Source organism: Anticarsia gemmatalis, chromosome Z, assembly GCF_050436995.1.
Source record: "Anticarsia gemmatalis isolate Benzon Research Colony breed Stoneville strain chromosome Z, ilAntGemm2 primary, whole genome shotgun sequence".
NCBI lineage: Eukaryota > Metazoa > Arthropoda > Insecta > Lepidoptera > Erebidae > Anticarsia > Anticarsia gemmatalis.
Window position 1 is genome coordinate 12,053,378 of NC_134776.1, and position 27,155 is coordinate 12,080,532.

General features: G+C 35.4%; 1 protein-coding gene across 1 annotated transcript in view; it reads left to right on the plus strand.

Annotated features, from left to right (window-relative positions):
• Window positions 1-27,155, plus strand: part of LOC142986499 (putative cytochrome P450 305a1) — a 44,513-nt gene that overhangs the window by 4,115 nt on the left and 13,243 nt on the right. The window contains exons 2-3 of the mRNA XM_076135016.1: window positions 26,107-26,364; window positions 26,447-26,665. Of these exons, the coding sequence (XP_075991131.1) occupies window positions 26,107-26,364; window positions 26,447-26,665 (477 nt within the window). The remainder of the gene's footprint in view (window positions 1-26,106; window positions 26,365-26,446; window positions 26,666-27,155) is intronic.

A 27,155-nucleotide genomic window follows, 5' to 3' on the forward strand; every position in this document is an offset into this window, starting at 1 on the left:
GAAATTGATTTGTAATGGAAATCGGCCCTAAGAGACCAAGTGGTATGGTTTTGGTTTCAGAATCGGAATGTTCCTGACATTTAATTGTTAAACATACATAGAAAATATAAATATTAAACGAGTCCACATTATTGTTTTAGTACACGATGATTCACCTTTAGAACAAACAAACATTATTATATTGATAAAAAATCAAATTTAAAATTGTGAGCAACATCAATTTAATTAGTAGCAATCAGTGACCGAGTCGGCTTATCAAAAATTATGAGATTATAATTTGTCCGATTTTTTTAATAGGTATATTGCTCTTTACTAAGGTTAACTCTTGCTCTACATACAGATAAAAAAAAAAGTTCATCATATCGCAATTTCGTGCAATAAGGAAGTGTAATTAATAAAAATGTATTACGTATGATAAGCGGCTTGTGTGATTGTATGACGTGGTTTTCTTAAACTGTATACAATAAAAAAGAGGCAAGCGGACATTTATTTACCTTATATGGGTTATTGGCCGGTAAAATAATTGTTCTATGTGTCCAGAGGGCTCAAGGCTTCTGAAGGTAGATATAATTTTTATATAATATCTATTGGGTCAGGTCTGAAATTTATCATATCTGCAATCCGAGAATAGCCAGTTTTTATGGATTCGAGGTTTAAATGCTCTTAAAAAGTTAGGTATGAAGACACCCGTGTTCAGTACAATACATAGCTATTGGTCACACAAATCGAGTAACACTGGATGCTTATTGGTACCTATGTGAATAGATATCATCGGATACGGTGAAAAGGACTACGTATGTAGCTTATATGTATAACGTAAGCGCTACGAAAATTTATTCAGCAAGAAAGTCGATCCAAATACAATGATGTTTAAGAAATATGAGTCCATTGCAATCACTTGGCTCGTGGACTCCTCATTATGGGTGTAGTAAACTGGAATGCTAAACAAAACAGTCATCGTATATCACACATTTACAATTGCTCTCGACTGTTCGATAGCAATTGTATTTAATTTCTAGCCGACGGTAACGACTCAGTGAGAAGAGTCACGTAGCAACACGTCTAATTATAGGCATATAATGTTACCAATTCATTCGAATCTATTGAAGGGCCTCATTGAATCGGCAACAAGAAGTATCGAAGATGAAATACCCTCAAAAGCTTTTAGTTAATAATCACTTTTTGCGAGTTTCACAGTTTAGAGATACATTTGAGATGAATTATCTGCTAGACAAAGGGACAGCAAATGTATGTGTAAAAGCTATCTGATATTTATCCAGAAGATATGAAACCGGACCTTAGTGTTTTAAAGTTAGTGATATAATAAAAATCTTTACAAGAAAAATCCAAAATATTATCTCCGTGAATGAAAACTCGTTTAGAAAGTCAGTAGTCATTGGAAGTAACAATGTAGCCATGAAAACTTAAGTACGGCCACTGCAGCTGCCAATCATGCTACCTTGTCATTATGGAGGTGGTAGCTTTGTCTGTTTTACACTTACTTTTTAAAATACTAGCTATTTAAGTTACATAAAAGGTTCATAAAGTACTTAAAGCCCCGACAACGACAACAGCGTTGCAGCGGATCGATAACGGACGAATGCTAACAAGTAATTCGAGGTTCCTAGTACAGTTTCCGTAGTGTAGTGGATATCACATCTGCCTTTCAGGCGGAGGACCCCGGTTCGAACCCGGGCGGAAACAGTGTCTTCTGCGCTTCCCTTTTTGTTGTGTATATTCCTTATTTTTTATATTCTGTTAATTTTTGGAATATTTTGATCTTTATTTAGTTTTTAGAGCTTACAAGGAACAAAATTGAGTATTTCAATTTATTTAAGTATATAGTATAATTAATTTAAGTGTCAATATTTGACCCTTTTATTATTAACGAAGATAATATCTTCGTTAATAATAAATCGACACTTTATTATTTTCAAAGACGTAATTAGCCAGTTTACTGCGTTTCTGAAAAAGTAGAACTTAATGAGCAATGAACTAGCAAGAAACCAGACCTGTCTTTTTAATCACATAAAAATATACGTGTATGATATACTTACCTACACCTTTTCAATATCGAGAAAATTAATACATTAAAGTATCGTTACTTATCTCATTAACAACTCAATTTAAATGTACTGGGGTTTGGGCTCATTTTGTAGTTTTATTCTTTTACTAGCTGACCCGCGCAACTTCGCTTGCGTCCAATAAGAGAGAATGGGTGAAATTTTACCCCGTTTTTGTTACATTTTTTACTGGTACTCTGCTCCTTTTGGTCGTAGCTTGATGATATATAGCCTATGTCCTTTCTCGGGTATCAAAATATATCCATACCAAATTTCATGCAAATTGGTTCAGTAGTTTAGGCGTGATTGAGTAGCAGACAGACAGACAAATAGAGTTACTTTCGCATTTATAATATTAGTATGGATACTAGTATTGATTTTAAGGAGGAATAAAGCATTTTTATTTAAGCGCCTTATCTTTGACTCATTAACTTGTGTGTGATATCACTGAAACGCGGTACACCGCGCGTACCCCACGTGGCTAAGCGACATACCTACCTACTTACATACTTCCTACATCTGGGGCGGCGGAGGGCGGCGCGGCTGGGGCAACGACCGCGATGACGAGACATAGACCGCGCGACAGACTATAAAGATCGAGTTATAAAATAAATACAATTTTAGTACAAAACGTTTTGAAATAAAATACTGATAAAAATGAGTCCAAACACGATGTTTCTGTGATAAGTAGTTGAGGAGTTGAACATTTCTTAGGTCTATCCTCCAGTTGCTGAGGTACCTACATTTAGCGATAGTTTATAAGGAAGGTTCAGTGAATAAAGTCGGGACGTAAGAAGTTTTAGATCATCATGTTATCGTGTAATAAATTTCATTTTTTTGACTTTATCTTTGTGTTAAAAATCTTATTCCACATTCAAGTTTTACGTACAAATTTAAAACTACTGTTTCAGTTTGTAAAAAAACAAATTTTCGGAATGTTGAGAGTTCCATTAAGTGACGAAAATTATTTGAAAAATGAATAAATGCTGGGACTGCGAACTCTCTAACGACAAGGGGTAAACACGCCGTGTTTGGGCTCATATTCTTCAGTAAGTATTTCATTCCGAAAATATGTGAGTCATCAGAATTTACGCTCCCCATCTTTAAACTCCGATGAGTGTTTAATAGGTACCTCGGACAGAGCGCCCTAGACATGACATATTAGTACCTACATGTACGTTCACATTGAGGTAGGTTCCGGAAATCAATATCTACAGCAGCGCTCCGGCGGACGACGATGTAACTACTTTTATACGGTGGGGCGCGACGGCAATTACATAGACTCAGCGCAACACCATAAAGTTAGAGATATGAAAAAAATAAATTGATAGCACAATGCAATTCAAAATAAAATGCTCGTCAAAATGAGTCCAAACACGATACATCTGTGATTAGCCGTTCAGGAGTTTGTCATTTCATAGGTAAACTTGAAAGGAGTTTCATGATAAAGACCAAAATGGATTTTTTATAGACATTTTGCATAAAAGTTTCCCTGTAGTTACTTACTCATCGTCAACTAGGTAGATTAGATCGTCATCATTATATTTTAAGTTATATGTATGTTTTTCCCTTCCTGAGAAAAATAAGGCTTTCTAATATAATTCCATAGTTAATTCATATTAATTATTAAATTGCGTAATGACGCACTTTTAAGCGCCTTACGGAAAATACGCCGTGTTCGGATTCATTTAGATCAGCATTTCATTTTAAAAATGTGTGACATTACATTAAGTGCACTGCAAGCGCGGCCTAGGCTTCATATTACTAAATAGACATATGCGTATACTATGTCAATTGTCAGCAATATAATATCACCGCATAGGACGCTGTTGATTCGTCCGACGCGGCGCGGCAGTGTCGCTTCGACGCAGAGCGAGCAGCACTACGTAGACGGGGCGCAATGACCTAGAGCTAGAGACATAGAACAAATTAAAAATAGATTCGTATAAATTTGAAATTAAATGCTCATCAAAATGAGACCAAACACGATATGTCTGTGATGAGTAATTTAAGAGTTAGAAGGTTCGCTACAAAATCTACCACCGCGCTACGCGCCTTCGTCGCCAACTCTTTGCGGAGAGTGTAGATTAGATTCCTGGCATCCACAAATATTAATCAGTTTTGATAGTACTTTTATTTTTGTTCTTCGTTTAGGTGTGTGCCATTGTCACAGCATAAATACTAATTGCACAATTGTCCAACAACAGCTAGGAAAAAAACTGGGACTAAGAAAAGCTCAAGTAAAATTGACAACCTATATCTACAAAATGTAAAAGAGATCCCACCAAGCAGAAAATTCTTAATATTAGTTCCTTTTACTAATTCCTTAACGGCTAGGAGCAAACACGTCGTGTTTGGGCTCATTTTGTTCAGCATTTTATTTTTAAAATACGTGCATCATTATAATTTGTGCGTCGAATCTCTAATCCCTAATATTGACGAGGGTCCCATGCTCTTAAAAACGCGGCGTAGACTTGACGTACACACGTACTCATTGATATTGTTATGTATGTTCTGAAAATTGATATCAGCAGCGGGCCGGCGAGCGGGGTTGCAGGGGGGGCTACCGTCTAGTCGCCCCTAGAACAATAATATTGCGCAAGACGTAATATTGCACAATATTATTGATTTTTTTGGGCGGGTGTGTGGCGGCTCGGTACAACGAGGCCTTGACGCGATGCAACTCAGACCGTGCGTTACAAAACAAAGATAGAGGATCAGAATTAATAAATTGTTGATAGATAACAGTTTGAAATTAAATGCTCATCAAAATGAGTCCAAACACGACGTATTTGTGATAAGTCGTTTAGGAGTTCTACACTTCTTTTGCTAACAATAGATCCATAAGAGAGGCGGGAGGTTAGCAAATTGTTCTAATTACTCCAACGTAAAGAATAATGATCATTATGCGTATAAAGCGACCTACAGCAGATAATATTTAAGATGACATCTTATATTTTTTCTAAAATCGTTTAAACATTCAGTTAAAAATCTAATAACAACAAACCTTCTCTGTGCAAGTGAGTACTTTATTATACTTAACCCTCGCAATGACTTAAAGCACCCAGAGAGAACGTTCGCAAAATAGGTCAAGGGCAAACCGCGCGTCACTGCCACCACTGTTATGAGACGCGAGGCTCATGCATTCGATACCCAGCAAAGACGTGCGATCCATAAATATTTAATTATTTATAATATTGTCTTTGTCATTAGTAGCAGTGATAGCCGAGTGGTCTATGCTTGCACCTTCCACGCAACTGTTCATTGGTTCGATGCTACACATCAAAGACTTTTGTATCATACACCGTTTCCAGTAAATCTTCATAGGAATCCATCAAACAGTAAATTATATTGCAAATGTGAAGTATTGTGAAGCCATGTTTCGTAACTTATAAACGGCTTGCAGCAAACACGTCGCGTTTGGACTCATTTTGTTCAGCGTTTTATTTAAAAAATAACTGCATCATCAGAATTTGAGCGCCTAGTCCCTAAAGTTTGATATCGATAAGACTTCAATGCCATTGAAAACGCGGAGGACTTACTTGTTGAACGCGATGAACATAATAATATCTAGAGCGGTGCGGTAGGCGGTCTTACTATGCATCAGGCAGTGCGGCGCATTAACTCAAAGCGGTTCGAGCGCAACAACATAAAGATAGAGAAATACAATGAATAAAATATTAGTATATTTCAATGCAAAATTAAATGCTCATTAAAAATTGCATCCACAAGGCATCATGAAGTTGTTTGGTCATTTTGCTCAGTATTTTATTTCAAAGCACGGGTACCTACCTATAATTAAAAGTAGGGTGCCGAATAAGACTTAATATAGATGAGTGATTTAATTAATTGGACGCGCCGCGTAGGCTTATCATAGGTATCTTCTGACTCGGTTCCCATGGATACCCCCTAATGATAACATAATCGATATTTACAAGAGGTACGGCTGGCGGGGGTTGTTACTACGCTGAGGGGACGAAACCCAAAACGAGGACGTAGGCTGAACAGAATAAACAAAACAAGAGTTGGAAATTAAATGCTCATAAAATGAGGGTGTAACTAAGCACAGGATGTCTGTGAGAAGTCGTATAAGATATGCTACATTTTAAAGTTTTTTGATGAACTTAAATATGCAGCAGTATGTGCATATTATTATGACTTCTCTTACAGATGTTTATCAAGCAACAATAACTTATAAAAAAAAACATGTTACCACGATCTATGTCATCATGTTCTAACTCTTTAACGGCGTATCGTAAATGCGTCGTGTTTGGGCTCATTTTTATCGGTATTTTATTTCAGAAATATTGGATTCATTACAATTCGCGCGCCGCATCCTAAAATAATAGTAATAATAAGATTTTGATGGCGCTAAAAGCGCGCTTACCAACGCCGTAGCGTAGAATTACGTATCGCATTGAGGTAGGTAGGTATATCTAGGTAGGGTAAACCACCCAGTAGTCAGCCTTTTAGTGAAAATGTCAATTTGATTTAGCCATATTTTTAACATTTACTACTAGATGTAAAATCATTAGTCATTGTATGAAAGGTAATTTATTAAACTTTAAGAAAAAAATAAAAAAATATCATATTTATAAGATTATTATGGAAAAAATCCACATTAAACAAAATATGGCACTTTTTACCAGTAGTCAGCCCCATTTCGCCAGTAGTCAGCCATGTCTTACCCAGTAGTCAGCCTCTTACTTACTCAATACAAATGTTCTATTTTAAATATATTTTTATTGAAATCTCCAGGAAATAAAGCACATTTGCAATAATACCATGCAGTACAATTTATGCATCCATTAATTTTTAACCCCCGACGCAAAAAGAGGGGTGTTATAAGGTTCGACGTGTCTGTCTGTGTGTCTGTCTGTCTATGGCATCATAACTCCCGAAAGGATGCAGTGATTTCAATTTAGTTTTTTTTTAATTAAAGGTGACATATGTGCGAGTGTTTTTAGACATGTTTGATGAAAATCGGTGGAGCCGTTTAAAAGTTGTAGTGGGTTAAAGTGGGGAGATTAACCGAATGTCTGCAAATTTACTCGGACGGGGTCTTAAATGGCTTCGCATGCTGAGAAAGCTGGTGGTGGGAAAGTCAGAATGGCTTAACCTAACCACCAACCTATAAAAAGTATGAAATAAAAAAATATATTGTGAAATCGGGGGTTTTCAAGATTTTAATTTATAGCACTTAGGTAATTGATTTCTAAATGTTTTCTAGTCAATCTTTCTTCACACGGTTCACAGCGATAAAAGTTTATTTTCTGTTCCTTTATTCCTTCTGTTTTTCAACTCTCCCCAATCTACAAAAGATGCTCTCTTCTATAAAACTATTTTAGCTTTCTTGATGTGTTGAAACATAAGTCAATGGTAGGCTAGGAAATAGAAGGTAGATGATAGAAGTGACTGGTATCATTCCTTTCTTTTCTCATTTCTCAAAATTCCTTCGTGTTTCGGAAGGCATGGTAAATTGTAGGTCCCGACGGGCATTCAAGGATCTCTGGCAATCGTTGCCATTAGTCAGAAGCTTGAAAATCTGATAACCAGTCTTATGGTAATCGTGGTATAGCCCAGGTAACTGGGTTGTGGAAGTCATATAGGCAGTTGCTCCATGTAAAACACTGCTATTCAGCTGCATCCGGTGAAACTGGAAGCTGATTCCAACATATCGTGACCAGTTTCTTAAGGCAGTCATTTGTTTTTGGGAGTGCACTTAGTCTAGCTTACAAAGCCCCGTATGGTACGGGGCATTTGTGCGACTATTAAACGATTTCGGACTTGTAGTGTCATAATAATGTGTGAAATGCCAAGTACTCGACTCGTCTCCATGATTTTCATAACATTTCTGATCGCCACCATAGCACATGACAATTATTTCTCTTTATACAGATCTTTTGGTCTTTTTGATATGATACTATTCGAAAACAAGTAACTAAGTTTTGTGCCAACATAGCCGTCCACAAATTTGAACCTTAATGAAAGGATTTAAGACCCAATTTCATTTAGCAAAACTGACGGCCGACTATGGGATATGTAGGTCCAATGGTCGGCCTCATGAAATTCACTGACTTTATATGCGGCCGACTACTGGTAAAATACTATTTTTGTCTTAGAAGAGTTTAGCTCAACGCAATAGTTATGTTGAGAAGTATTCGCCCTGTTAATTTCAACCACATATATGAGAATTGCAAAAAAACCAGTAGTCAGCCACTCATGGCCGACTACTGGATCAACCTCATATTTTGCAAACCCAATAGTCGGCCACGTTAATTTATAATACAAAAGACAAATAAAACGCCTGCAATGCATGATTTTATCGAAGATAAACTATTCAATACTAGCATAAAATATCAATTTGTTCCATATTGCATCAAATTCATTTAAAAACATGCCAAAAACTAAAACACGAATCCTTAACAAAAAAATAGCAATGGCGACGTTTTTGCCCATGTCTTTCATGGCAGTTCATAAGAATGAGTGTAACACGTCAACCTGCCATGCTATCGAATCGTAATTGTGCATATTAGTCAATAAGATTATACAGATTCGATTAATGATTATTTTATTGGTCTTTACTATTTTCTACACTAATTATATGGATATAAAGCCTGTAAAGGCTGACTACTGGTTGGGGGCTGACTACTGGGTGCTTTACCCTACTTGCACTCCAGCGGGCGGCGAAGTATGGCGCGATCCGCGCGGTGCCGATCGTCACGTTTTTACGAATCGTAGACCCAGCGCATGAACACAAAGCTAGAAATGTAGAACATTTAAACTTATGTTACAGAACGATTTGAAATTAAATACTCATCAAAATAAGTCCAAACACGAACTTTCTGTGACAAGCGGTTCAGGAGTTACACAGCTCTTATCAATAAAAGAACAAAAAAATTGTTTGATGTTTTCGAGGTTTTTATAATAATGAAAATAATAAGCTTTAGTACTGGTATTATTGTAGTATTTATTGATATAATATATTATTATGTTGCACTCGTATTGAAGAAGTAAGGCAGAAGACCGTAGCTATCCTACCTTTAAAAAAAAATAAAGACATTTTATTTTACGAAGTGATTTAGTTTTGAATAAAAGTTAACAAATTCATTGACTATATTTTTGTATAAAAAAATATTATTTTATATTTATTACAGCTTGTTATCAACACATTTTGTCAAACATCATGCTGGAAATACACGAAAATTATGTGATAAAAGGCTATTATGACGATTTCCATAATGTGTTATTGCTCTAAAAATATTCTGCCATTGTTCTTCTGAAATAACGCGATTTCTTACACTGCATTTAATATTGTTTTATTTCTACAATTTAAGCAAGCATTCATACAATTATAAAATGGTACCTACCTATAAGGGAATGTTACTTTGGCATTTTCTTCCTGTGTTTCTTACACAGAATATTATGAGATTTTCAAAATTCTGGGAGCTGCTTGCCCTGTATGGCTATTTACTGTTTGAAATACCGCATTTGTAAACAATAAAATAATAATTTTGTTATTTTTTAAGCATTAAATAAGCCATTGAAGTGCGAGCAAGATGTCCGATAAAAATCACTTATGACGACGTAGTTCGCTCACCATTCATAAGAATAGGGCGCTGTTGCTACAGCGGGCGGGTTGCGCGGGGCGACGACTACTGCGCGGATACGTAGACACAGCGTAACAACACAAAGATAGACCCATATAACACATTAAAATATGATACAGAGTACCTATTATAAAATTAAATTCTCATCAAAATGAGTCCAAATACAAGGTGTCTGCGATAAGCCGTTGTGAAGTTATGCCATTCATTAGATAACTTTACAGAACTACAGAGATTCGATGAGAAATCGACACCACACGACAATCAAATATTTTTTTTATAAAAGCAGCGTAAATTATAATATTATAATACCAACTATTTTATGAATACATATAACTTTTCAACGGTAGACATGTCATGTTTGGACTCATTTTACTCAGTATTTTATTTAAAAAATATGTACATCATCGTAATTTGTGCGTCAGTTCTTTTCACTCCAATAACAATTTCAATTGATTCTTATAAGAGCGCGGCGTACCCTTGACCTACATACGTACTCAATGACGAAGGGGCAGTAAATCAATATCGTCCAGCGTGGAACGGGAGGTGGTAATTGCGATAACGCGAAGTAGACGGAGCGAAACAATACAAAGCTAGGAACATAATAGCAATAAAATGATGATACAGATCGATTTGAAATTAAATTCCCATCAAAATGAGTCCAAACACGAAGTGTCTGTGATAAGCCGTTCAGAAGTAGAACGGTTTGCAAGTTAACTAAATAAACATAAGTTTGCTAAGGAGTGGTGCTATGGTGCTGTAGTTGATGGTTGTAAACCTTACAGCAGACTAATTAGATAGTATTATGATATTCATACATTTTATATGAGCAGAATATTACATTGTAGGTATTGGTTATTTTGTCGCAGTTTTCAAATAAAGCCGATCGTAGTTGTTTTATGCCAGTTTGTATATAACTACACTACATATTTGACAACTTTTTAGAAAAATCGGAACTTTTTTCTCTAAATGTTGCTTTATAAAATCTTTGTAAAATTTGCAGTACACCGTGTTTGGAATCATTTTATTCAGAATATTATATTTATAAAGTGTACACCATTATAATTCACGAGTCAAATATTAAAATTAGGCTATGAGCCTTCGTTGCCCCTGGAAGCCAACGCTATCGTGTTAGAGGTAGGTTCCCCAAAGCGTTATAATCTCATCCGTCTGGCGGGAGGTGTAAACATGGCGACATGCGTCATCAAGACGTAGACCGAGCGCTCTAAGACAAAGTAGGAGACAAATAACAAATAAAATAATTAAATAGAATTATTTGAAATAATCTGCTCATCAAAATGAGTCCAAACACGAAGTGTCTGTGATAAGTCGTTCCGAAGTTAATCAGTTCTTGAATCAACAAAAAAAATGTTTGATTATAATAACGGAGATGCTCCTACTTTATCTATTAAGAAGTAATGCCTTGAACAGATTTCTTGTCATTATTTTAATAATATATTGTTAAAATGATAAGGTCAATTTGGGTAACTTTGAATCATTTGGGTAACATTGACAGTGGGAATATGAACTACCTACCTAGTTTCTATGAAACCAACACAATTGATAAAGGTTTACTTTAGTTTTGCAAACTTTTATCAATTGTGTTGGTTTCATATGAAAAAATAATCGAAACTAGTTCATAATATGACCCATTCTATTGCAGCTTTATTAACTCTTTGACTGCTTGCAGTAAATACGTCGTGTTTGGACTCATTTTGTTCAGAATTTAATTTTAAAAATATTTGCATCACTATTTTTTGCACACCCTATCTTAATGCTTAGATACCCCTCCTGGCCACTGGCCCTCGTTTCGTTAATCGATATCTACAACAGGGGTGGTGGTGCGGTGTTGTCATGGCGAGACAGCTTCGATTCGTTACTGAGCACTTGAAGACAAAGCTAGAGACATAATACCAATAAAATGATCATACAGAAGGATTTGAAATTGAATCCCATCAAAATGAGTCCAAGTACGACGAGTCTGTGATAAGCCGTTCAGGAGATTCACAGTCCTCCGATACATTCCTTGCGATATGTTTTTGAAATCACTGTCTGTACATATTTTCCCAATTTTACGTGATTTTATTTTTATTATTATGACTATAATATGGATGTTTCGTGAATACGATGAAAAAAGGAAAATTAAAAGCATGAAAAACATTTCTAGTAGCATTTCAATGTGTTATTTTCCACTGAAATGTTTAAATTACACAGCAAAATAATACTACAATTTTCCAAAAAATAGTTAAGATCGTATTAATTGAGCTATTTAAAAACTGTATGGCCATCGTTTAAGATTATTACAATAGCGCCATCTCTCCACACAACGAAATATTTGGTCCCCTTGTTCCTGAAATACCATGATAGATCCACAGTAATTTTCATTGCTGCTACCAGGTGGCGTTACAATGAAATTAAACATATTTTCCATGGATATTATTATTAATTTAGAGAAATTTTCTTTCAGTATGTAAAACAAATAGAATAGTATAATCATTTTTATGCTGTATTTATGTAGATACTTGGTTTCAATTTACGTAATTATAATGTTACAAATATAAGTCACATAATAATAATACAATACACTGTAAATAGGAATTATTACGTTATTTATTCGAATAATTTTATTTTACTCTGCTAAGTTTTTTACTAGTAGGTGTATGGCTATGAATAAACATTCTATGTGAAACTGAAAATTTGATCATAAATAAGATCATCAAAAAATATGACCATTAGTAATAAATAGTTAGCTGAAGAAAATTATTCATCATTTACCTACTTTACAATGGCTTACAGCAAATATGTCGTGTTTGGACTTATTTTGTTCATAATTTTATTTTAATATTAAATGCATCATTAACATTTACGCGTCCAACATTAAAAACTCTGTTTTGGTCGTGTGTTGGTGACGTTAAAAGCGCGGCGCGGCGGCGTAGGGGTGCCGCCGCCCCGCGCCCTCCGTGTGTTTGATATGGCGGGCATCGCGGCTCGCAAGGCAACGGCTCGTAGTTGAGAGAGCGCAGCAAGACAAAGCTAGAGAAATAGAATAATTATAATTTTGGTACAGAACGATTTGAAATGAAATGCTCATTAAAATGAGTCCAAACACGAAGTATCTGTGATAAGTTTCGTTGAGGAAGTTCACATTTCATACGTAGTAGGGTTTGGTAATATCTTAGTTAACCCATTTTATAAACAGGTACCTACCTATGTTGATTTTCATGTTAAAACCAATTCGGCGACCCAAGACTACTTGGTCTTGGGTCTTTCCATGATTTTATACCTAATTCCCTAATAAAAGTGTGATCCCTAAAAAAGAACCCAGAAAAATTAGCTTTTACTGTGTATCAAGTTCAAACAGTATTTGTTTTAGCAAATACCAGGAATAATTTATAGGTAGGTATACCTACCTACTTAACATTTATTTTATAGACATTTTTTTTTTTTTTTTTTTATTCTTTATTTATTATACAGGATTTTTGTACAAAAATGACAATGTCAATCCTATTGTACCTTATACTAGATATCTTAATCTAAAACTTAAATGTAAACAATAATTTTGCTGCATCCGACAAAGGCTCAGCCATAATGCTATGAAAAGCACCTACTGATAACATATTTAATTGAAAAAGTCTACATAATTGACTCCTCTTATCAACATTTCGGACACACTCCATTAGACGGTGCTGTAAATCATCAATAGTGCCGCAATATTCACAATTAGGTGATTCCACCTTTTTCATTAAGAAAGCAAAGGTACCTGAAGGAATATGTCCAGATCTCATACGACACGCTGTCACTATTTGTAGTCTACTTAAATTTGAATTAGCAAACCATGGAACACGAGGTGGTTCGCATTGTATACATTTGTACCAAATTCCTTTAGTTCTAGATCTTTCATTGAAATATTCTTTGAACTGATTAAAACATATACATTTATATTTAGGCAATATTTCGGTATAATTTGGTGCAATACATGACTCAATTCCCTCCGATACTCCTTGCTTAGCCAATCTGTCCGCAATTTCATTCCCAGACAAACCTATATGAGACGGTACCCATTGCAGAATCAAAGTAATACCCTTATCATTAAGTTCAATTAATTGACCTAAAATTTTGTATGCTATCGATACACCTCCGGACGCAGAGGCGCATCGAGCAATATGAAGTAGGGCGCTTCGACTGTCAGTTAAAATAACAATCTTGCGTGTATTTAAGGTAGCAGCATAAATAATAGCCTGTGATAGTGCAAAGAGTTCCGCCGTCATTATGGACACACACTTGTTATTTATTTTAAATATACCATGACTTTTATTAATCGAATCGTAATACGCAGCACCAAGACCAGCTGACGATTTTGAGGCATCTGTATAAATGGAATAAAATGAATTATATTCTTTAAATAATTCTTGTAAAATTTTATTCTCTAAACTATCATTAAAATATTGAGATTTGGATCGAGACATACATTTTAAAGTGGCCCTAATTATAGTTTTTAAATTAACATGTGAAGTCCAAGTATCTAAGGAATACATATCAAGCCCGAATTTCATTACAACTTGTCGCCAAAAGTGGTTTCTTTTTGTTAATCCAATATCTTTTTCCTAATTCGTTATACAATTGTAACAATATTTCAAAATTATTATTAGAAATGGAATAAGTTTTTAAGCAAAATTTATAACCCAAATACCGCCTTCTGACGTTTAAAGGAGGAATATTCATTTCTGATTCCATGACATGGATAGGAGTGGATCTAACAAAGCCACCTATAGTTCGTAGTGCCTGATTTTGTAATTTATCTAATTTTATTAAGTGGCAGTTAGCTGCATTGTCATAAAGGTAGCAGCCATAATCTATGTGACTTCGTACAATAGCGATATACAATCTTCTCAAATGGAGGGGATGTATGCCCCAACCTGAACCTGCTAAAATCTTTAATAAATTTAAAAATTTTGAAGCTTTCTCATAAATCTCATTTATGTGTTTCGCCCATCGTAAAGATCTGTCAAACCACATTCCCAAATATTTGACACAATCAGTTGATTTTATTGAAGAGCCATTGACATGTAATTGTATTGGAGGAGCTGTGCGGGATCTACTAAAAACACAAAATTTGGTTTTATGAACGGATAAATCTAAACCAATCTGATTTAGTAAATTAACAAATATATTAAGAGAATTTTGAATTATTGTAACACTATGATCGAGATTACTGTTCCTTGAAAATATAATGAAATCGTCAGCGTATTGATTTATAAAAACCTGATTAATTGTTTTACATATAGATGAAGTAACGACATTGAAAAGTAAAGGAGATAAAGGATCGCCTTGTGCTAGTCCTTTATTAGTCCATCTAACTAAAGTTTTATTAATTTGTTCATCGCAATCGATTTGAAGGTGCCTCTCCTTCAAGAACTCCCAAAGATAAGCACATATTTGCGAGCCTACACCTAAATCTTCTAAAACCTGTAGCATTTTATTGATCAAAACATTATTATAGGCTCCATCAATATCTAAGAAACAAGCAACAGTAGCAACGTTTTGAGTGAACCCAATATAAATATTCGTTACAAGTCGAGCCAAACAATCCATACTTGATTGGCATCTCCTGAACCCTACAGTATTTTGAGATAAAATGCCTCTACTTTCAATAAACCACTCGAGACGTCTACCTATCATCAAGTGAAATATTTTAGCTAAACATGAAATCAAAGCAATGGGTCGTAGTTTAGAGTTCGAATTGTTGATAGGTTTAGGTATAGGAATAATTTTTATGTCTCTCCATTGTTTAGGTATACATCCAGATCTAAATATTAGGTTATACAAGTATAGAAGATATTTTTTACCAATAACAGGGAGGTTATAAATCATAGAATAATAAATACCGTCCACACCTGGACAAGTATCCTTTCTTTTAAGACAAACTTCCATTTCGTGAAGGCTAAAGTCAGTGTCAAGTTTAGGGTTGCTTGATATAAACATCTGTGGAGGATCAATGACAAAATCAGGAGCTAAGGTATCTAACAATTCTTGTTTACTTTGATCGGATATAAATAACCTTTTCTGTTGAATACCTTTCATCCATCTCATTTTTTGCCACATCTCAGAAAGAGAAGTAGTTTCATTGATGCCATCACAAAACTCATGAAAGCTCTTGGACTTAGCTCGTCTTATTAAACGTTGAGCTTCAGCAATTTTAATATTTAAATAATCTAAATTCTGTGGTGTCGGATTACGCCTAAACTGTTTTAATGCGAGGCGCCGTCGGGCTACTATATGTGAGAGTTCCTGATTCCAAAAAGGTTTAGGTATAAACTTACAAGATGGATCTGTACAGATTTTTGTAAAAGGGATAGACTGATTAGCCGCATAAATAACACTATTAATAAAGAAATCATAGCTTTCTTGGACAGTATTAAAAGATCTTTCATTAGTAGTGAATAGTTCGGTAATTAATTCTTTATATTTTGGCCAATTTGCTAATTTAAAGTTTCTCTTCAAATCGAAGTGAAGTGAGTCTTGATAAGTATAACATATTTTAATAAGTAAATGATCGCTACCTATATTTTCATTATACATATTCCACTCAGCGTTGACAGCAATATCTACAGAACAAAAAGTAATATCAGGAGAGGACTCTTGAAGAACACCATTTACAAGTCTGACTCTAGTAAAACAGCCATTATTGAGCGACATAAACCCATTATCCAACGAGCTATCTAACAACTGGTGACCTCTCGTATCAATTCTATTCGACCAATTACTATGGTGGCCGTTAAAATCCCCAGCTATCAAAGTTTTTGAATTGAACAAGGAAAACAACCTATCCCAATCAGCTTGTACTGTACGAATAGTTGACGGACAATATATAGAAATGATATTATGTAATAACTTACAATTTAGAACTTTGACTGCAACACTTTCAATTCCACAATTATTATTAGGTAAATGTAATCTTAAAGTTCTCAAAGATTTATGGCAGATGATAGCAACACCTCCGTAACCGTCCTGTCTATCATGTCGGTATACATTATATCCCGAAATATTCAGAGTTGAATTTGGCTCCAGCCATGTCTCGCTAATTATAGCAATGTGGATTTTTAAGTAAAGTTTCTAAACTAGCCAATTTTGGTCTCAGACTTTGCGCATTCCACTGTATGACATTTACGTTGAAAATGTGGGTTCTATCCATTATTAATTAGTTCAAAAAGATGATTTATTAATTTACCATCCATAACGGCTCCACAAAATAGTGCAATAAACTCTTTCACTACATACTGTAAAGTTGAAAAAATCTTCTCCTTTAACGAGCTTTCTGATGATATTATGTCCTTAATTTTGTCTAAAACTTTTAATATCTTGGATCTTTTTTCTTTCTTATTCAAATTTTGTTCTGGTGCAGATGTTGTTGCCTCGTCCCTCTCTTGTTCGCTGGTCTCTTCGCAAATTATGTTCTTGTTTTCAATATTCTTCGTCTTTTTTGTCTTATTTTTCTTTTTTCGTGGTACTGACACTTGTTTCGGGGAGTTTTCAAAAACTTCATCTGACATATTATCATCGCAGTCATTGCAGTCATCTGGCACGATCTCCTCTTGACTTTTTTTATCATTCAATAAGACATCTCGGTACGAAACTATGGATGATAATGGGTCAGTCCTTGTATTTATATCAATTCTTTGTTCGTTGTGAATCTGATTCTGAACATTATTTTGTTGGTAAATATCTAAAGCTTTCTTGTAGGTACAATTATTTTGGCTCATAATTATCTTAATGTTCTTTTCCTTCAAAAAGATTGGGCAGTTTTTGTCTAGTGCCATATGAGAGCCTTTACAATTTAGGCATTTGAAACTCAGAGAATCACAATTATCATGATCCAGACCACATTTTGGACATTTAATCTTCTTTGTCGGACATAATCTTCTTATATGCCCAAACTTCCAACACCCAGAACATTGGGTTACAGGAAATATATATGGTTCCACATTAAACCGGCATCCATACCCAAATACGTACTGTGGTAGCGTCGTACTTTTAAAGGAAAGTCGAATAACTGTGCTGTCCACCATTTTCCATCTTCTTGTACTCGTTTGAGCCTTTTCATAGCAGCAATATCAAATTCACAACGAAATTGTTCTAATATTTCACTCTCTTCAATATCTAAGTCTACATCCCTTACAACTCCATAAGAAAAATTTACTTCATCCATCCTTTGACACATAAAATCTGCTTCATTAAATTTTTGACAACTCAGCAATTTATTTGCGGCGTCCCTGCTCTTAAAAGTTATAATAACTTTATATGGACCCTTATACTTAACGGACAATATGTTGTCAATGTTTTCTGCTTTCAAACGTCTCGCTAGGCCGAACTGTTTTGGGAGGATTTCTTTGGACGATAATCGAACTTGGCAGAAAGAATTACTGTCTTCAATTAAATCAGTAGGAATTACAACTCTGTTGTTATTGTTGTTGCCACTTGAATTGCTGCGTAATAACCGCTTTGGTTTTCTATTGACGGTTATAAATCCGTCATCATCTTCCTCACTTTCCGGTCTTAATCTCTTCTCAGGCACAACACTGACATCCATGTTCGTTTCATCAACTTGCTCTCCACTAATTTCACTCCGTATCTCTTGCGAACTTTCATTTAATTCTGCACTTAACGAACGAGTAAAACTATCCATTTTCAAAAAATATGTATGACATGAGGGTAGTTGTAAAAGTTTTTAGCTAACGCAGTTTACGTTCACGAACCGTCTACAGACAAGCGCTTCGTACAATCGCTCGCGCGCAACTGTGTTTTATAGACATTAAAACGTTTTACTTTGTGCACTCAATCTCTAAATAGCGACTTTATCGTGAGCATGATCCAACAGAAAGTGCAACGTAGGCTTTACATACCTACCTACCTACACGATACACGTTACACACGTAGGTACCTACTACGTCATTCTATTATTCTATATCTGTTGCTACGGGCGGGGAAGCGGCTGGGGCCATGACCGCGTCTACGCGAGATAGACCGAGCGCAACAATACAAAGGTAGAGAAATAGAACAATTGTGGTATTGGAAGATATCGATTTAAAATTTACTGCTCATCAAAATGAGTCCAAACACGATATTTTTATGTTGAGTCGTTAAGGAGTAGGTATCAGCTTTGGCTAAAAAAAATACCGTTAATCACTTCACCAGACAGAACGTCTGAAAAAAATATCGCACCAAATATCAAAACTTACATAGAGCCTTCCTTGCCCCTGGAAGCTAACGCTTATGTATTTAATTTATAGAGGTGAAAACAGAACATTAAAATACATGACCTTTTTGTGGAGAAGCCTGTAGAAGACTTTTCATCATTTACTGTTCAGGCTTACAGCACATAGGGACGTCGTATTTGGACTTATTTGTAAAAAAAAATAATACGTCGTGTTTGGACTTAGGTAGTTTGTTCAGTTTATTATTTTAATATTGACTGCATTTCTATAATTTATGCGTCATATCTTAGAACTCTTACAAAGTCGAGTGTAAGTTGGTGACATTGAAAGTGCGGCAACGTGGGGCTGCGAGGCCCGCCAGCCGACGCCGCGCCGCCCGCCGCTCGCTATGCGTTGAATACGGCAGGCGGCGGGCGTCGCGAGGCAACGACGCGAAGTTGAGTGAGCGCAACAAGACAAAGGTAGAGACATAGAAAAAATAAAATATGGGTACAGAACGATTTGGAATTAAATGCTCATCAAAATGAGTCCAAACACGATGTATCTGTGATAAGTATGGTTCAGAATATTCATAAAAAGAGTTCAATAATAAGGCTTTGGTGTCACTGCTGGTAATTCATTATATTATTATGAATAGGTATGTACCTACCTACGGCTAGGTATGTTGATGTCAGTGCTGTGGTAATTTATGTGGGAGTAAAGATACCTCGTGACATAAGTTATCTTTACGTTATATTATAACTGGCTAATAAATATAAGAAAAATAAGTTTGGGCAATTGTTTTACTAGGATCAAGTTTAAACATTATTTGTTTTAGCAAAAACTAGCATTTCCAAAGTTTCAATTTGTGCACTAAATTTTTAAACTTTGATATTGTTGTGTGCTTGAGCCATGTAAAAGTGCAGCGTAAGGTAGGTTTCATTATGCTTACACGATACACCTTGCACATGTACTATGTCAGTCTATTATTCTATATCCGTGACACTGTTGCTACGAGCGGGCGACGCGACTGGGGCGATGACCGCGTCCACGCGACATATACCGAGCGCAACAAAATAAAGTTAGAGAATTATAGCAATTACGGTATTGGGAGATATCGATTTCAAATTTAATGCTCATCAAAATGAGTCCAAACACGAAGTCTCTGCGATAAGTCACTGGAAAGTTATTGAGGAGGCTAGCACTACTCATGATTTTTGTTCAGTTACTATTTTATATAGTACTGATATGTATTATATTGTAAAACTGAGCATAAATACTAGATCTACAAAACCTATAAGTGTGCAATTAGTTTCTATATTCTGCTATAAAAAGTAATTATAAAAGTAATTACATAATTCTTGCTCGCCCAGGGGTCGCCTAAGATAAGCTTTACAAATAATTAAACTACATATATAAATGAATAATTGAAATGCATGTATGCGCACAACTTTTAAAAAAGTGAAATAAATTGGATAGGTTTATTTTCTTCTATGTTTGTAAATATCTGGTGATATAAAATTAGATAGATCAAAATTAAATCAACCATCCCCCAGCGGATTAGAAAAGACGATTTCAATGGAACAATTATTTGTGCGATGTACCCTGAATAGTGGTTTCGGGTCTGGTTGTACTCTGTAAAAGCAATTCTTAGTGCAGGAGTTGTCTTTTAAAAGAGATAAAAAAAACGTTTCTTGCAATAGAGGTAGTCAAAGACTAAATAACGCTATTTGCTTCTATCCCTACAGTATTATTTTATTAACAAGATTATGCACGCATCTAGCGGTAGTTTTATCATAATAAGTATCGGTTAGCTTGTCAGATACAATTTTCGTCGCCGTTTACATACATCTGAAGACTAGGTTATCCGAAACTAACCCACAAGTAGTGAAACTGTTCCTAATTTTTATGTTGTTGATGATGTTTGTGTGACAAAATTTGTATCGAATAAAGTTATCTGTCGATGAAAAGCCGGCAGTCAATCACTAGCACGTGCAAACGATTGCGAGTGGAAAATGAAAATGAGCTCTGTGCGTGAAGGAATAGGGTTGAAAATTGAATTCGTCGTTTCAACTAAAAAATAATTTATCAAATAGTGACCTTTGATGTGCAGGATTATTAAAAAATATTTATTTTTTACTCAACATTGAGACTGAACTATTAAATCTCGGTTAAATGCTTTAGATTATAACGCCATCTATCCTCAATATGCTACACTAAAAACCACCCCGTTCCTGAAATACTTGGATAAGAACCATAGAATTTGTCAATTTCAGCTACTAGATGGCGTTAAGAGTGTCTAGGTGAAAATGCAAGGGTTAAAAGTTTTGCGCGTAGTGAAAACTACTTTTCACTAAAGTCCTGCTCGTAAAATTGTAATAAAATAAAATTTAAATACTGTCTTTATTTATAATCTAGTTGCATAATAAATATTACAATTAAGTGTAAAATAGTTTTGGTGTAGGTTTGTTTTTAAAGTGAACGAAAACTTTTGTTTGTCACTAGAATACTACTACTAGTGAAAAGTATATTTTAAAGTTTGAACTTAAATTTTAAATTATGGAGCTCATGCAGTTTTTGAAAAATAAAATCTACTCATAAAAAAATGTTTTCGTTAGCCTGTTTGAACGACCCACTGCTGGGTAAAAGCCTCTCCCATTTTCTTCCGAAACACCCTATCGGCGGCAAGCTCCGAACAGTCCTTCTCAAATGCGTCTTGGTTTTTCGTCACTTGCGTTTGCTGCCGCGATGACCATATTGAGGCACCCAGTCGCCTTTCCAGTTACTTGCGGGAAATGTGACCAGGCCAGTCCCCTTTCAGCCTGAAGTTATTTTTTCTGACTAAGCATATCGCATTTTCGGAAAGCTCACATTTTGAGGAATAATTTTGATTTCTTTTGCAAGATTCTCCACCCAAAGTTCTGTAGGAAATAATCACTCGTAAAAGTTATATGTTGATAGACAATTCGGTTTTTAGTTACATTATAAACTTGTTCATTTTAAATAGTAACGCTAGCTATATTTCGTTGTTGAATAACTACCACCGATACCTAATACGTTTTTGTTAATTTCATTTAAGTGCTATTTAAAATAATGATTATATTTCTGTAAATTACTTGTAATTTTATTCAAATCTTATGGTATTTTTTCAAAGTCTGACTATAATTAAACACCCAGATCTTGAGCGTGCGTAATTGCTGTTAATAATACATAGTAATAAACTTAAGACGATTTGATGATAGTATATAATGGTACTAGAGGTCATCCTTAACGAAATTAAGAAATTAAAACAAAAGAATTCAACAATTATTTGTTTGTTGCAGCATCGTTACATACAATTATTTTAAGAAAAAAGGACTAAAATAAATAATTGTTTTGTTTTAATTTGTCATATAAGATAATAATATGATGATTTCTGTTTCACCAATGATCAACACAATATATTTTTTTAAAATGAACGAATTTAGATACAGAGTTCATAAATCAAAAGTTTTTGTTTTGCTTTATCCACATTTATGCTACTTGTCTCACTCGTGCTGAGAGCTCATGGCTATGAACAGCTGCACGGCTCGTTCTCTGATGTTAAGCTACGCTTGCCGAGGCTATTATGTGGATGGGTGACCATATTATAGATAACGAGTTCCTCCGTGCTTCGGAAGGCACGTAAATCGTGGGTCCCAGCTGTTATTTACAGTCGTTACGAGTAGTAAAAAGCTTGAAAGTCTGACAACCAGTTTACGAAGAGGCGTCGTGTTATAACTCGGGTAACTGGGTTGTGGATGTCCGATGGGCATTCGCTCCATACAAGCTTTGAAGCAAGACTAGCAGTCGACTCTAACATTGTTGGAGGAAAGGCTAGGCCGATTGATACGTGCTCTTGCCGTTTGCGGTAAGAACATTCTGATTCTTTAAGAACATATAATTTGGACACCACACACGATTTTGCGGATAACACAAAATTGGTTCCATAAGGAATTGTTCCTTCCGACGCAATAGAAACGATGGCGATTTTTCAACAATTTCCTATCACAGGTTCGTGATAGGAAATTGTCGACTGAATTCTAAACTTAATGGTTTGGTCTTACCCCACTTTGAGGGGCCTCAACATTTGGCGCACACAAAGATATCATCATACATGATTGTATATTTTGTGAAGAACTCGGAGCCTAGACACTCGGGGTATTGATGCGATTTGGTAACCATAATCTACGCGCCACTGTCATCCTACTTGGAAATGTCCAGCATTCAGATTTTCGATAAGACCTCTCCTAATGTACAGTCATGTCATACGTCATCACGTACTAACTTCTGCAATGCGACTAATCGCACAGCGGTTGTCCACCGATCAACCGTCCCGTAACTTTATAACAGGGTTAGCTAACACGCTGCGAATATCGGTGTACCTAATCCTTATGCTAATCGGCAGCGAGCTGTCAAGCCATATGGGATTACGACTATACCAATCAATTATTACACGTCTTGATTGCTATATGCATATTAATCTGACCATCTGAATGCTCTGGTCTCGGTTATTAGTAATGTGTGTATTGTGTTACGGGTATTATTGTTGAATAGTAATGGAACGATTTAGGCATTGAGGTTCTGTGTTTGAGAGAGCCTGCCACGTTGAAGCTTGTTTAGATAGCTTAGGTACAGATAAAATAAGAGAAATAGCAGTTGATTACCAGAAATATAAGTAGACAGAGTATGGTTCTCCCCAAGATCTTTTTCCTAAAAGTACTACTCATTAGCAATTGTAAGGTATATAGGTTTTACGATATTAGAAAAACGCTTCAAAAGTTTGCTAGTATATGGCTAAGAAGATCAACTGTATTAATAACTACAGAAAGTTATACCACCATTTAACTAATGGCATTGTGTAGCAATTTCGTTGTGAAACTATAAACACTGCGCTACTAACAATAGAATGCGATATCTGCGCTTCCGGACAGAAACAAAGTTCTTTGTAACACACTAATTCGAAATATGAAATGTTCGCTTATTTTCAACGTTTAAAACTCATGTTCGTGCGATTACATGAGGGTGCATTATTCACTAAGCAGAAACATTGGCAAACGAGAGAGATATAAACTGTTATAAAGTGAGCACCGTAATTCTCCTACATTAGTTTTTGTTCCCGGTCATCCACGCGGAAATCAATTGTACCTCTGAAACTCTGCATCTCACTGATATGAATAAGCTATGGGACAAGTAATAATGTATGTGTACAACTCTCCTTATGTAATATGAAAAAAAAGCGACGAATATTAAGTGTTTGATAATGGTTCGATAGGTTAACATATTTAAAGATTAGTAGTGTTTTCTTGCATTGAGCAGAAAAATGCTTCAAACAACATTTCAACTTCTGCCGTTTCGGAATGAACGATGAAAACCACCATTATTTATTATTCAATCTGTATAGTGTATAGTAAATTCCACAATTTTGGTATCAAATTATTGGAGTAAGTTAAATGCATGCGATTGGACCCGAAAATTGCTTGCTACCTTCGTAACAAACTAACTGGACACATGATATTTTACATCGAAAACATGACCGAATAAAAATATTTCTATAAAAATAGTAAAAATAACTTTCAGATAGATATCCGATGTTTTCAATTCCTATTTCAGCAAAAAATCGCGCTTTTTCGTGGAATATCAAGCGTCACCGTTCATCGGAAACGGTCACAACGATTTTACGTCCACTCGAAATAAATGAATACAGAGCAATAAAAAATAGGTCGTATGTTTGCACACGCAGTCATGTAAATTGACATATTTTAAAAACTCAAAGAGAATCCATATTGGTGGGTACAAAGGAATCAATGAGTAAACAGCAGTAGTGACGAATATTACTAAAGGTAGTATTTTTTTAAATACATTTAAAAATCACAAATATAGATTTTTTCCTTTATGCGGTTTATGGTCAACCAAAAGTCTGAGTTGCTCAAGCGGCTCCCAAGCCTTTGACTTGGCTTAACGAGTGCTGTCTTAATTAACAACGTTTTACGTGGCCAGTTCGAATCAAGTGGACTCTCGGTTGAAATACGACTAAGCATCAGGTTATCTATGGGGCAAAAGTAGCCCTTTGGTTACTTTTGCCCCTTTAACACATTACTTGAAAGCGTTTGACGTTTAAAATTACTGTAAAATATAATTGTTACAGATTAGTCGGTACTATTGAGCAATGAAAGGATGAAATTTAAATAAAAAAAAAAAAAACAAATTTTTGTATTCATAATTTCAATTGCTAGTAGTCAATACTCGATAGTGGTCGAAAATCGCAGCATTGATCAGTTTCCGTACAAACTCGATAGCTAACCGCTTGTCGACGGTAGCAGGAAATGGCCCCTCAGATCTGTTACCGACTGCTAGTTAAGTGCATATGCGTCTTTTGACTTTGAACATCTCAAAGTGACTCGTGTTTCCCACCCCTACACTTTTCTGTATGTAGTTAAAAATGTAGCAGATATTATTTTCTCCATTTTGTGCTACATTTGCAAATTCGCCTCGCAAATTGCTACAAGTAAAGTAAAATGAATATCAATCTATTCGGGATGCATTTCACGTCCGGTTTTCTTCCGGCGCTCTTGATAACTTGATATTCAGTTTAGTATGGCGCGAGATAGCTCAATTGGTTCTATTATTGTGAGTAAAATTTTACGCTGAAAAGTTTCTTTCAGTATTTTTAAATAAATATTTTCCATTTTATTTAACTTCACTCAAAGGCTTTATTCAGAAAATATTACGTGCATTTTTATAGCCTCATCGTCGCATCATTGTCATAGGAGCCGGTAATTGTGATAGCAATTGCGTTATTTGTTTGTCTCTTTTGACTATATTTTATTAATATAAAAAATGGTGTAGTTACGTAACTAGTTAATTACTACTAACTACTAATGCGGTTTCTACTATTGCAAAAGTCAGAAGGCTATATTTTATCAAACGTGAACTTAAACTTTTACAGACAAGCAGAGGCGTATTGTTTAATCCTTTATAACGGATTCGTATAAATTGAACAATGCAAGCGCTGGGTCATAGTGTAATGAACACCTCGGCTCGACGCTATACTTTATTATACGGGTAGGTTTGCTCTACCTCGGGGAATAGTGCATTTTTTCGTGATGAATATCAGTGTTTTAATAATCTGGGACACGAACAATCTACATGCCGCCGGTTTAATGGACCCATTTCGTAATAGCGAGAATGAAAAGTGGAAGTGCATTAATCCTTTTATTGTTACAGGACCAGTATGGTTCCCATTCATTGGGAGCAGCGGCATTCTTCAAAAGATGACGAAAAAATTTGGCTCGGAATACCGAGCTCTTTTAGAACTTTCCAAACAATACTCTACAAATGTTCTAGGAATGAAAACGAGCTCAGAGTTAATAGTTGTAGTATTTGGTGTGAAAAATGTACGTCAAGTGTTCCACGACAAAGATTTTGATGCCAGACCACATAACTTCTTTGCGCAGTTACGGAATCTTGGAAAGAAAAATCTCGGTAAGATTTCAAATGACTTGAAAACCGTACGTTTATTTTTTTGGAACTGAGGTTAATTATGTTCTTTTCTCTTAAATATTAGGTATTACGTTTGCTAACGGCGATATATGGAAAGAGCACAGAGCATTTGCGGTGAAAAACTTGAAATACGTCGGTTATGGCAAGACGGTCATGGAGAAGGAGATTCAGAACGAGCTCGGCCAATTGTTGGAACATATCAATAATAATCGCCACGGACCAATAAGTTTAGATTCCTTACTAAGTGAATCTGTTATGAATGTATTGTGGACGTACGTTGCAGGTAGGTCCATTAAGAATTTCTGTATTCAATACCGTCTCGCACCAAACTTAGTTAAAAAAGTTGTGGGTGAATTTTAGTGGTTTAATTTTGGCCCGGTTTGTTTATCTATTTCCTGTTTGTAGTGTCGTACGCATACAGTATGTACGTCATCATTGTAACGAGTACGTAGGCAGTCGTCACTAGTCGTCATCCCTCATCTACTGTTCTACTGCTACTACAAAACAATAGAGATATCTTTCTTTTGTCCATTGACACTATCAATGTAGTAACTTGTCTTATAGGTCGGCATATTACTCAGAATTCCCCGTCAATGAACTACAAGCGTAAACACTGTAGGAAATTCACAAAGTGAAACCGTCTAACAGAAGATCCTATTAATATTAGCGCATACTTTACCGCAGTTTGGGTACTTATTTGAATGTTGACTTATTTGCGTTTCCATTTGATGTCAAGTCGACTACAGTTTCTTCTGCAAGTATAATTATCAATC